Genomic DNA, 13,393 nt, shown 5'->3' with positions numbered 1-13,393 from the left:
GGATCTGTACTTTCATCATTGTGGGAAATTCTTGTAATGGGAACTCCTTAAAGTAATGCAGATATGTAACTTAAGTCAAAACCCTAAGTAGATTAAGTCCTAGGGAGATGCCTGAAGAACAGCCCTGAAATGACTTGCTAGCTGGAGGGCTTTGAATTTAGGTTTTCCAGATCCCAAGCCCAGCATGCTGTCCCTTATGCCATGATGCTTCTCAACAAAGAATCCATATTAAGTGCATTTGCCAGTCTTGATCTCAGAAGACATGTGAGAGAAAAGAGCGCGTCTTGTTAGAGAAATAGGTACCTGCAAATCTGGGATGTAACATGCATTGTTAGATGTGATTGTTGCATTGTCGACTGTTTTTCTTTTGCACAAGGGAAGATTCTTTGGGGGGAAAGATAAAAGATGTAGTGAATTGGGAAGTGACATTAAAAAATGAGAGGAATCAAAACTTAATAAAATAAAATAGCAAACCAGGGCCCAAAAGCAAGTAAAAATTAGAATCAAGATTTCTGGATTCTACTTGTTGCCCTTTCCATCAAGGAATATTAGCAAATTTTTCAGCAGCTGCCTAAAGACCACGGACTCACAGTAGCTCCTCTATCAGGAACTTTTGACTAATTGAACATCCACTTCTCCATAGCTGTTTCTAGAAGGACGTGTGTCATGGTCAGCAGTCAGAGAGCTTGAAAGGCTGTGGTACCCATCTTGGCTCAGTGACAAGACTGCCCATTTAGTATATGCACACACATCTACCTTGTAGACTAGCTGCATATCCTGCCCTCTGGGGAATAATATCAAGACCTAAAAAGTAAATAAGCCCCTCTCTGGTTATGATTTTTCTTGTTTATTGATTTTAAATGTACTTGCAGGAAGAAAGATTCCTAATATTATTTTAGATGTTCAGACTGGAGGAAGCCACGCTACAGCTTTTGGGGAGGACTCTGTAATTGAGGTATGTTGCAAACCCCCATCAGATAAAATCACAGTCATTATTATTCCCAGAAAATAAGAACCATCTCCTATCCCTTGAATACAGATTGTGTCAGAGATTGTCTTCTTAACCTGAGGGCTACCAACAGTCTTATGGCATAATGACCGCAGAAGGTTAAAGGAGAAAAAGAAATGGAATTAGAAAGGTGGAAGGGATGAGCAGGATCAGTAAGAAAGGGGGCCATACCTACACAGTGGTAGAAGGCACTCAGAGGAAGGGGGCTTCCCTCTATGTTGGTCCATAAGATATCACTTACTTTGTTTGAGAAAGTGATCATGTAAGACAACCTAAACTTTGCTGTATTACTTTAGAGTGACTCGTGTGTTCAAATTTGTTTCTTTTAGGTTGCCAAACGTCTCGCTTTTCTGTACAAAGAACTCGGGCTTGATGACACTGGTCCCCTCAACTAATACCCATTTTGCGACAAGATGGACATTGCAGTACGTCTCAGGCAGTGCAGTATCCGTTCTCACACTCTTTGGAAGCTGGCAGAGCTATGTCAGAGGGTGACATTCTTTAGAATTCTCTCACCATACAAACCTTGTCTTGCCTAGGCCAGTTCATCCTGTCATCCACTGGTGTTGCTTCCCTTGAATCTCTCTGTTCCTAGCTCCAGGCTAACTAAGAACAGAGCAAAGATTTTAGGTTCGTTTTGGTTTTTTTCATGTGCCTAAACTTGATTGAAACAAAATAAAATTCTTCACACTGAAATTAATAAAATAAAACTCCCTGATCCTCTGTCATTGATTTTTGAAGAGCATCCAGATGGTGCAGTGGAGAAAGCATGGGATTTGGGGTCAGGAAGATAAGAGCACAATCCTGCCTCCCCACAAATCACTCAATCTCTAAGCCTCAGTTTACTCATCCATAAAGTGGGGATAATAATAACACCCAGAGCAAATGAGATAACTTCTATAAAATTCTTTGCTAACTTTAAAGTGCTAAATAAATGCTCCCTATTAACAAGCCCTTTAATTTCATTTGTATCAGAGCTCCTAATGGGGAAATTATAATATTGTTTGCAAATTGTAGTTGTTGAGGACCTTAAGAGCTATGCCTTGCTCTTGATCATCCAGTGACTGGGGGAGGGCATAAGATAAACCAAGTCATCTTAACTCTTAAGGCCAGTGCTGTCCAGTATGCCATGCTGCCTCTCCATCAAATATTATCTCAATAAATAACTTTTTACATATGGTTTTCTGTATTTATTATATCTTAAGAGTATTGCATAACTTTTCACCTAAATTCAATTTGTAGAAATACTTAAAAATTAAAATTGGTCACATTCATTGTCGAGCTACAGGTGAAATGACTGCGGCAGTCTGAGACCCAAACAACCGATGACAGTATCTCAGCAGGCATCATATAAGATATTTAAGAAGCTAGAATAACATGCTTTGCTTGAAACAAGACACTTGTCTTTGAAGGCTTCTTGATGGTGCAGGAGTTTAGGCATTTTGTGCTCCAGAATGAGTCCTTCCCCCTTTCTGGCTGTCACTGCGTTCGTGGTCACAGTCTCACCTCGGTCAGTGGGTATGGTGCTCAGCTTGATGCTTGCTTTTTCTGGGAGTCCTATAGAAAGAGCCTGCAAATTCACTACTGCTGTGTCTCCAAAATTCAGCACCATGGTAAAGACTCTGTCTAAACCGTCAAGTTCTCTCATGTATACCACAACGTTAGCATCGTGCCAAAGGTAGCACAGCCATCCACGGCTAAGAAGCAGCTCATTGAGGCGCAGGGCACTTAGTTCTTGATACAGCTTTAGCGGGGAAGTGGCTTGAGTCTTCTGAACCTGTTATTATTTTTAAAAAATTAATCAGGTAAATATGCAGTTAAAAATTTTTAAAAATATTTTCTGTACCTAACATGATAAGCAAGTAATTTATTTCCCAAATACATATTGTAGTTACACTTTGAAGTGAAGAATTATGGGGGTGACATAAGACATCTCTTGGCACTAGAAATATCGATCACTCTGGTTTTTCAGATGCTCCTTTCCTCACAGTTGCAGGCTGCTACAAAAAGAAGACTAACGGCCACATTGAGAAAGAGCTTTCAGGTTTGCAGGGACTTTTGTATGTTATTTCATTAGATCCTCACAACAGCCCTGTGGAAGCTAACTACAACAGGAGTTATCCCAGTTCTACAGATGCAGAAATTGAGATGAAGAGAAATTGAGCTTTTCTCACTATGAGAATCACAAGGTCCTGACTCTCCAGACCAGTAGTCCTTCCACTACACTGTGCTGACACTTGGGGATCCATGATTTGCTGTATCTACCACCTATCTCCCACCTGAGAAGTTTCAGAGATTTTAGTGTCTTGCAATGGTCACACAGCTAAGTGTGAGAGGTAAGGTTCCCACAAGATTCCCTGAGATGTATTGTATTATACGTGACTTGATTTGTTTGGGGCCTTAGCCCTCCAAAGAAATATCACATTTGTTGCCAAAATGGTCAGACTTAGGTTGACTAGACCTGAAATAAATATCAGAAAGCCCTAAGGATATTTAAACTAAGCACTGAAAGTGTGCTTTAACCTTTTAATTTTTTTAACTTTTAACTTTTCACCTTTAAATAAACTTTTCACCTGAGTTCTTGATAGAGAATTCTTCTACCTGTTGGGTTCTGCTAATTCTCTGAAATCATCAGTATACTTAGTGAAAATCCCTTGTGAGGTAGTAATTAACTGTAGGACTTAGGAACATTGATCCTCAAGTCAAGAAACACCTAGGTTCAGAGTGTAACTATACCACTTACCAGGTGTGGGACCAAGGGCAAGTCCTTCCTCTCTGTAAGTCACAGTTTATGCAACTGTGAAATGAGGATCATTTTATTTTATTTTTTGCAAGGCAGTTGGCCTTAAGTGGCTTGCTCAGAATCACACAGTGTTAATGACTGAGACTAGATTTGAACTCGGGTCCTCCTGACTTCAGGGCCAGGATTCTATCTATCTATCTAGTTGCTGCAGATAATTTTCCTAAGAATTTAAAAGGTTGCACTTGTGGAGTGGTAACGGGGCCTGCCAGACAGGTCCTGGATATGAAGTCAGGGTCATCAACTGTATAGCCCTGAGTATGTCTCGTGAACTCTGGGCCTTGGGCCCTTCTCTTTAGACTACATGGCCTCAAATGCTGCTTCTGTCTATAAATCACTTTTCTGCATCACTGTTTTCTCATCTGTAAAATATGAGCAAAGTAGTTTGCAAACCTTTAAAGTGCTGTGCAAATATCAGCTGTTACACCTACAACTGGGAGATTTTCTGTTATAAGAAATTTTGTCTTCATATAATTTACAAAACTTTTTTTATCATCATGATATTGGAAGATATTAATATCACCCCTAGTGAACTACTTTAAAAGTCTCCCTACTGCCCTGAGTAGCCCCCATTGTTTCACCCAAACAGCCAAGTTGTCAGATCCACATAGTTTAATTTTTTTTCCTACCTGATATGTGATGATAGTTTAAAATAGAACATCTATCTTCATATCTCAGCTCAAAGGAATTATCCATTTGTGGCATTCCAATGACTGGTGAAATTTACTTGTGACATTTCAATATGTTCTCCCCAGGAAGAAAAATGGTGATCTCGGAATGTAATAAGCTCCTTGAGATAGGGAACTGTTTTTATTTTTTTTGTTTTTGTATCCCCAATGTTTAGCATCATGTCTTTGCACATAGGTGCAACACAATAATATTTAATACAAGAGAAAGTTTAGCACTAAGTATGACTTTAGAGTTATTACATTGCAATATACATTAAATTTGTTTATACATAATAGTGGGATGAGTGGAGAATTACTACTCAGTCAATAAAAAAGCCTAAATTGGACCAGAAGTAAGCAAGAAGAATAAAATTTATGTTTAAAAATGGAGACGCATTTTCAATTTTCAGAATCCATCTAATATGATTTTGCACATTTAGCACTTACCTCAACATTCAGAACTTGGTAATCTGTATTGATGGGTAACCAGGTTTGGTTGCCTTCACTAAACCCAGCATTGGAGCTGTTGTCCCACTGCATTGGAGACTTTGAAAACAGGGTGGTCTAGAAAACAAACCAAAAAAATTCAATATGTAATCAAATTCTAAAAATTCTGATAATTATTTCTTAATTATAGTTTACAGGCACTAGCACATAGTAAGAGCTCAGTCAGAATATGTCATTGCAAGTAAATTCTATTAAATTTATTTTCAAGAAGTTACTTGAAATATGTACTTTTCAGAATATTAGTTTTACAGTCTCTTGTAGCAACATGGATCCAAACTATTGCATAAAGCTCATTTCTAGGCATTATCAATATTATAGACCCTAAATAATAGAAAATCCACTTTAATTCAAATATTAGGAAATTGGGCTATATGCAATCAAAATAAGTATTCACTCAAAAAACAGAAAGCTTCAGCTTTCAGGGACCATTCTCTGGAATCATCTCAGACAGGAGGATTTAGGTTCAATTTGTGTCCTTCCATATACAGTGAGAAGGTGACCTCATTTGTACCAAGTCCCACATTTGGTCATGCAGAAGGTAAATAAAAAAATGATTTATGCCATCTGCTTCAGCACTGAAATGTGGCAGAACAGAGATTGGAAAAACAAATTTTCAGTTGGCTCCTTTTCAAAGAAAGAGAGAGGAAGCCCTTAGGAATTCTAATACCATCACTTTAATTTATGAAGCACTTTACAATTTACTTTGATCCTTAAAAAAACCTGTGAGCTAAACAGGGTAGGAATCACCTCCATTTTAGAGAGAAGGAAAAAAGTCTTCAGAGAAGCTAAATGAGTCATCCAAGTCCACAGACTTGAGAAGAAGCAGTGGCAAGGCTGGCATCCAATTAAGGCTGGAGGTTTAATCGAACCTTTCCTTCCCTTTCAATAGATCTTGCTGAACCTCATAAAAGTTATGATACTGAGCTGGTATCCTAAACTAAGATACCATATTATATTGTGGTTTAATATGGTATTATCATTATTACCATAATAATGGTAGTGATTATGGTAAACTAATTAGCTTACCTAATAAACTATTTTTAGTTATTAACTAAACTAATAAAACATGATATTTCTCTGGTTTAATAAACATTTTTATGACTGAAATATTTAAGCTACATTATACTTACAATATCATAGCTTTCATTTACATCTGCTTTTAAAAGATTTTCCATTCCTATTTCTTCACCATAATAAGTTATAGGTGTCCCAGGAAGTGTTAAGATTAGCATATTCATGACATTGACGTAGTCTTTTCCATAACGAGAAGATGACCGAACAATATCAGGTCCTCCGATCTAAAAATTAAGTATTTATAAAAATACAGTTCAAAGTACATTCTAGAATCCTGTCCCTGTCCTCTTCTGAATCAAATATAATAACAAAAAATAATTTCAACATTCTAGAAGGATTGTATATGCAATATATGTATGTTGTATGTACATATGTATATATAGAGATGTATATGTAATAACATGTTTCAGTAATATTGAAAGAATGAAATGTAATATAACTGTTCTGTAACCTAAATCAAAGCATCTTAAACTGTGGGACATGACCATATATGGGGTCCCGTAAATGAATGCAAAGATTGCAGAATTATGATTTATTATCAGAAAATGTTTGGTTTGTGTACCTTTTCCATATACCCATATCCTCAAGATCACGCTAAAACTTCTTAGATGAAAAGGGGTTGTGAGTGCAAAGAGTTTAAGAAGCGCTAGTCTAAATGACAGACGGAAAGATAGAAATAAGAAGAAAATAGTTCAGATAGGACCTCCCTATTTCTGCTACTGTCAACGCTAAAGAACAAGACTACCTTTACAATTGCACTTTAATAGACTATTGTGGGGCAGCTAGGTGGTGCAAGGGATAGAATACAGCTCTGAAGTTAGGAAAAGCTGAGTTCAAATCTGACTTCAAAAACCTAACACTTCCTAGCTGTGTGATCCTGGGAAAGCTCCTTAACCCCAATTGCCTTAGCCAAAAAAAAAAAAAGTATTGTGAGATTTATTTTCAAAATTCATAATTTCTATTCAGAAAATGAAATAGATTTCTTTCTACGTCCTTTTTATTATTTTGAGGACTTAGGCAAGTTACTGAATGGCTGTCCAAGTCTTCTAGGGAAAACTCTGCTTCTTTACTCAGAAATATTTCCAACTTCAGTCACCTCACCAAGCAACAAGTACCTGATGAGTGTTCTTGTCCATTATAGATTTCATTCAAATGATAAACGGACATAAACGCAGTGGGGGGAGTTGCCAGTGTTTGGTATGCTGTATTATGAAACAATTCATTGTATGTGGCAATTGTCATCAATACATGTTTAAAACTAATGCAAGAGATCACTCCCCTGCTGGTGAAGGAGCAGGACAAAGGGACTGTCATGTGGGCTGGAGCAGTGTGAAACACTAAGAGAATCGAGAATAGTCAAAGAGCTTGGGGCAAGATGATGGCTGCCTGGCGCTGGGCTCTGGGGGTGACTGAGGCTCAAGGTTCTCTTTCCAATGACATGGCCATATCACAACCGCAGCTACCATAAAACTCATAAGAATCAAAATAAAAATAATATAATTTATGCAACAGTACTCCTGAGAGGCCAGGGAGTTTCTTCAGCTAAACCCCCAAGTGAACATTCCCTAGAATGTTCCACTGTTTCCTGTTGTTAGCATCCTTCAGCTAACTGAATTGCCCCCTTTTGGGGATTAGGAGTCATCATACCATTAGTTCATTAAGAAACTAAAGGAAATAGTAAAAATAAAACTAAGTTACAAAAACTTAAAATAATGAAATGTCAAGTCTTCAGATAACCCTGCCCTTAAGAGGCTTACACCTAGGTTGGGGAGATAACTGTTGGCAAATTAAGCAATAAAATGCCTTTTTTATTAACTTTAACAATTCAACATCAAATATAAAGAAATAAATCATAAATAAAACCCTAGTGCAGCCAGATTGAGAATAAAAAATGTTTTGTGTCGCCAAATTTGAGGTTTCATTCCTTTTGGCTAAATATATTGAAATCAGGACAAGAAGAGAGCAAAATATGAATCATCAGCCAAGTGAATTTAATAGAAATAATTGTCTAAGTCCAAAGGAAGGACAGATTTGCTTTCGGCAAGGAAGGGCTTTTGTGAAGGAAGTAGAATTTGTCCTTGACCATAAGTAAAAAAGGGACATACTTTCTTCAGTCATTGGAGCTTATATTGCTCTCCCTTCTCTAAACTCCCAGAATAGTAACAGTCTATAATAATTTCTTTCTGGGTGTATTTTATCCACTTTGAGATCATAATCTTTGGAGCAAGTTGAATGAGCATGGACTTTTTTATCTTTATTTTATCCCCAGTGCTTTGCACAGTGCCTGGTACATAGTCAGCTCTTAACAAATGCTTCTTTTACCAAGTAGAATCCTTCTTGGATCTCAGGAGAATGTATTACATAAAAATTCACATCTGGTTTTAGGAATAAATCTCAGGCTGCTGCAGTACAGAACACAGAAATAGGGTTATTTCCTATGATCGAGTTAAATGCTCACCATCCAATTGGGCCATTTTCCTTCTGGCATGTTCTTCATCCAGGATTCTACAACTTCAAATACCTTGGTTCCAGAGAGAACATTCATTTCTGTGAGGTAAAAATTGAAGGGAAAATCTGCTTCTTGGACAAAAGGCTCTCCATAGTACATCATGGTTTCTTCAATGTCTTCCTGGTTTCTTGCTTCAGTTCCCATAAATCTTCAAAACAATTAAAAAAAGAGTTTTGATTTTCTCCAATATTAACACAGTGTTCATTTTAATTGGATATAAAGTCTTAAACGGTCTCAAGATACATACATATATAAAATACAAAGTCATGTAAATTTTATACAGAGGGAATTTGCAAAAATCTTGTCAGTGGTGATAGACAGATGGATAGATAGATAGATAGATAGAGATAAATAGACAGACAATAGATAAAGGAAGATTATGCAATATATCACATATTTCAACAACTTAGAAATTATTTTGAAATAGACTTAAAAGAACAAACTCAAGTGCTAAAGTGTCTTTAAAATGGGTTGGGGTTGGGGAGCGGGGAAGATATTTTTTGAGCCAATCAATCTTCTCCCTCTATTAAAATGTAGCTAAAAACTCCTAAATCACCACTAGGACCTGTCTCACAGGGTTGCCATGAGGCTCAAATGAAATCATATACATGCTTTACAAACTTGAAAGAGGTTGCTATATGTTTGCGAGGATGATGGTGAAATCTTCCTATATGTCCTATCAGCCTTCATCATTTCAGTCTCCATACCTTCTTACATAAGTACTTTCCTCCTTAATTTATACTGCTGACTTATTTTTCAACACTATATATATGTTCCAAAATCCTTCATAAACACTCATCCCCTCAATAATGAGATTCCCCTCAATAATGAGACTATAAGCTTCCAGAGAGTAAACATTGTCTTATTTACAATAGTAGTCCAATAGAAACTAATTGGGAACTTTAAAGGAAGTATGTATTTAATGAAAGTTTTTTTACTTTGGAGAAATAAAGCATTCGGATTCAAATCTGAATCTTCAAATCTTCAAATTCAAATTCAAAGACGAACACTACTGGTGATATTAAAAATATACTTTTCTGCAACATATCAAATTAACATTAAATAAATGATAATTTTAAAATTTTGTTTTCTAGAACTAATCTGCTCACTCCTTTCCCCTACTCAGAAATCTTCAATGGTTCCCTGTTGTTTCTGGGATAAAACAAAGAAGTCCTTAGATTAGCTTTCAGAACCCTCCATAGCCTGATCCTTTCTAATCTCATTTCATATTACTCTAATTCATAATAATTTTCATTCTAATCAATTTAGCCTATCAACTCTTCCCTATACGTGACATTCCATCTTCCAACTTGTATTCTGGAATGCGTACCTTCATTCCCTTTTTGTTTCTTCCTTCAAAGCACAATTCAGATAGTCCTCTGACACAAAGCCTTTAACCACTTTCCCCCTCTTAAAATTATTCTCTAATTTTCTACATACTTTGAATTTAGTACCCAGGTATATAGCATATCTTCTGAGATTAGTGTAAGCTCCTTAAGGACAGGGGCTATTTCATTTTTATCTTTGTATCCCCAGCCTGACATAGAGAAGGTACTTAATAAAATACTTGCTTAATGGAATATAACTTTTGCCTCTAAACACTACTTCATACTGGGGGCAAATGGAAAAAAAACCACCCCAAAATGGGCCCAAAAGCACATCCTGTTACCTGTATCTACCAGGCTCCCTGCTGAACTGGTCCATGGTCTGCCTAAAACTGCGGAGAATGTCATGCATCCCAATTTGGGTGGTGGTATAGTCATGATACAGCTCAGAGTAGTTTGTCACCTGAAACGGCACAAGCAGATGATCATCTCGTACACCAAATGCCCATCACTTACGACACAAGAGCACACTGGTCCTAAACACTGGCCCAAAAAGGGTTTTAATTATGCACAAATGCCTAGAAAAGGGACCGAGCCATGGAAGATATTTAACTATCATTACAATAAGCCAAGCCCACAATCGCCTCCCTGGACAACCTGCAGAAAGAAACAAGAAAAATGTATTTTTCCCTCCACATTTGGTAAACCTGTCACTATACAACAGGTGCTGTATATTATTCCCAAACTACAATATTTACTGAGCAACGAACGCCAAGATGGCCTGAAAAAGATCTGAAATAATCCTTAAGAACTGGACCCACATTCACACGGCCCGACAGCTGTTCCAGGAGCTTGGCAATAGTGAGCCTCTGACAGGCACACACAAGGCCACAAATGGGCAGACGGCAACCCCGGGGGCTTCTAGGATGCTGCAAAGTATCCATAAACAGCAGAAACAACACTGGGCGTGAAATCAGGCACTAAGTTTGTAGAGACTTAAATATTCTCATTTGAAAAAGGGGATTCGATTAGAAGTTCTCTTTCAACCCTCAAGTCTGTCATCTTATATTCTCTCATTTTCAGTCATTTATTGAAGTAATCATTCGGAAGCGGTCGATCAGTGACACTTGCAAATTTGAAAACCTTTGCGTTTACCACTGTGGATATTGCTTCCCTTCTGCCAGTCACAACCTTAACAGACCATGTTTGGGAATTGTAATCATCAAAAGAACAAAACTGGTAGCCAACCTTCCGCTTAGAAAACGGACATTCAGCCTGTTGTGGGGCTTGGCCCCTAAACCATTCCACCACAGTAGGAACTGCCAATGTTTGCTCTTCACTGGCCTTGTGTTTAATGATCCAGGGTCGCCTCCAAACAATAAGGTGTCATCAGGGTAGAATGGAAATAAATCTTAATAACATTTCACATTTATACAGTTAAAGGACTTTAGATTCCTTAACTCACTTGAGCCTGATAGCTCATTTTAAAGTGGGCAACCTGAGACTCCCAGAGATACCATGGATTGCCTAAGGTCATTACTATTAGTGATGAGAGGAGGCCATAATCCCAAGTCTTGGGATTTTTTCTCTCATATACATTTGTGGACTTTATAATAAGAAAGTCGAAAAGGAACATGATGCAACAAGGCAAAACTAGGTGTACTGGATACCTTCAAATCAAAGAAAAATCAATTCCATGGCAAGCACATTTCAAAAGGAATGAAAAATAAAAGTTTGAAAATATTACCAGAATTTGATTTTTATCCACTTGAGGTTCATTTCTCAGATGTGTTGCTTCTAGGAGAAATTTAACGGCATCAAAACTAAATCCATCAACACCCTTTCCAAGCCAAAACCGTATAATTTCCTAAACATGGGGGAAAGATAGCAAAAATTAATTATCATAGAATGTTAATGTTATAATGCTAGATAGCTTTAACAACATATATTCTCCAGTTTTCAAGGTTGCATTTGCCAGCTGTTTTGTCATAAAATAATCCTCCTGATACAATCTCTCCTTCTCTCTCTCTCTCTCTCCTCTCACTCTCCTCTCTCTCTCTCTCTCTTTCTTCTCTCTCTCTCTTTCTCTCTTCTCTCTTTCTCTCTCTCCTCCCACTCTTCTCTCTTTCTTCTCTCTCTCTCTCTTCTTTCTCTCTTTTTCTCTCTCCTCTTTCTCTCTCCTCTTTTTCTCTCTCTCTCTCTCTCTCTCTCTCTCTCCTTCTCTCTTTCTCTCCTTCTCTCTTTCTCTCCTCTGTCTCCCTTCCTCCCTCTCTCTCCCTCCTCTTTCTCATTTTCTGTCTTTCTCTATCTCTGTCTCTCTCCTCTTTTTCTCTCTTCTTCCCTCTATGTATATGTGTGTGTGTGTTCCATTGGTTATCAGATACTGAAAAATAAAAATAATTATCCAAATCAAGATACCAAATCAGGTATTAGAGAGTGTGTCAGTAAGGTTTTGTTTATTTTTTTAATCAAGCTCTGGGATTAACTATTCGATAAATAAAGAAAAACTTGAAAATTTATTTCTGAAACCCATTTTAAAATATCCAAATGACTAAACAATCCAAAGTTCAATCCTGAAAAATCTTTGATATGTATGTGTTTTTTATATAAGGGTAAGGACGAAATTTTTTAGATATAGAGAACTCCCAAATGAAGAATCTATCTACAACTCAGTAACTTCTTTGAAACTTTTAATCTTAGAGAATCAGTCAAGATATCCAGAAGCTAAGTGACTTGCCAGCGTTACATAAGTCAGAAGAAGGAGTTGAATCCTGGTCTTCCTGACTCTCTGCCAGGCTACTCTCTCTGTTATATACTAGACATGATTTCCCTTATTGGATGAAAAAAAGAGAGAGAGAGAATTTATTGACAATTGTAACTTTACTTCAAACAAACTTTCCTTGAATGTTTCCTACTATAGTTGAGACAGGGCCCTGCTTTAAGCTTGGAGGAGAAGGCAAAGTATGTTTTTGGATGCTTTTATTGGACACCACCAGCAGCAATAACAAGAGTTCATGTTTAAATAGATTTTAAGATTTGCAAAGTGTTATGTAACATAGGTTATCTCATTTTATAGCACACTGTCTATTCTAATTTAATTCTCTCCTAACAAAAATTCTTGATTTTTCCAAACCTAACCAAATGGATTGGTAAAGTTTGTTGGAAATTCCTCTTTTTATTTAGTTTGGGTGAGTGGGGATGGAGGAAGACTGAGCCACAATGGTGGAGTAAAGGCAGAGACTTGCCTGAGCTCTCCTAAATTCCCCTTCGAACAACTTTTAAATAACGTCTCAAAGTGAATTCTGGAGCAGCCGAATGCACAAAAGGATGGGGTGAAATTTTCTAAGACAACTTAGAAGTTGGCAGGAAAGGTCTGTCACACTGGGGTAAGAATGGAGCAAAGTACCACACAGGCTGCACCTCATAAACCAGCATTAGACTAGGGGGCTACTGACTTAATTAGTAGCTACAGCTTTAGAGCTCTCTGTAGTAAGGGAAAAG

General features: G+C 37.3%; 2 protein-coding genes across 2 annotated transcripts in view; one reads left to right on the top strand and one right to left on the bottom strand.

The window, feature by feature from the left end:
- The window catches only part of PREPL (prolyl endopeptidase like), a 40,199-nt gene extending 38,480 nt beyond the window's left edge, over nt 1–1,719 (top strand). Inside the window, exons 14-15 of the mRNA XM_051975193.1 lie at nt 873–955; nt 1,339–1,719. Coding sequence (XP_051831153.1) covers nt 873–955; nt 1,339–1,404 — 149 coding nt within the window. The 3' untranslated portion in view covers nt 1,405–1,719. The remainder of the gene's footprint in view (nt 1–872; nt 956–1,338) is intronic.
- A 457-nt stretch (nt 1,720–2,176) lies between these two features.
- The window catches only part of SLC3A1 (solute carrier family 3 member 1), a 28,355-nt gene continuing 17,138 nt past the window's right edge, over nt 2,177–13,393 (bottom strand). Inside the window, exons 5-10 of the mRNA XM_051975196.1 lie at nt 11,640–11,759; nt 10,237–10,355; nt 8,517–8,715; nt 6,115–6,282; nt 4,925–5,041; nt 2,177–2,786 (exon numbers count right to left, since the gene is read on the bottom strand). Coding sequence (XP_051831156.1) covers nt 2,346–2,786; nt 4,925–5,041; nt 6,115–6,282; nt 8,517–8,715; nt 10,237–10,355; nt 11,640–11,759 — 1,164 coding nt within the window. The 3' untranslated portion in view covers nt 2,177–2,345. The remainder of the gene's footprint in view (nt 2,787–4,924; nt 5,042–6,114; nt 6,283–8,516; nt 8,716–10,236; nt 10,356–11,639; nt 11,760–13,393) is intronic.

This window comes from Antechinus flavipes, chromosome 2, assembly GCF_016432865.1.
Source record: "Antechinus flavipes isolate AdamAnt ecotype Samford, QLD, Australia chromosome 2, AdamAnt_v2, whole genome shotgun sequence".
Classification (NCBI taxonomy): Eukaryota; Metazoa; Chordata; class Mammalia; order Dasyuromorphia; family Dasyuridae; genus Antechinus; species Antechinus flavipes.
The sequence above is the reverse complement of the archived record's forward strand: the minus strand, read 5'-3'. Positions and strand labels throughout refer to the sequence as shown.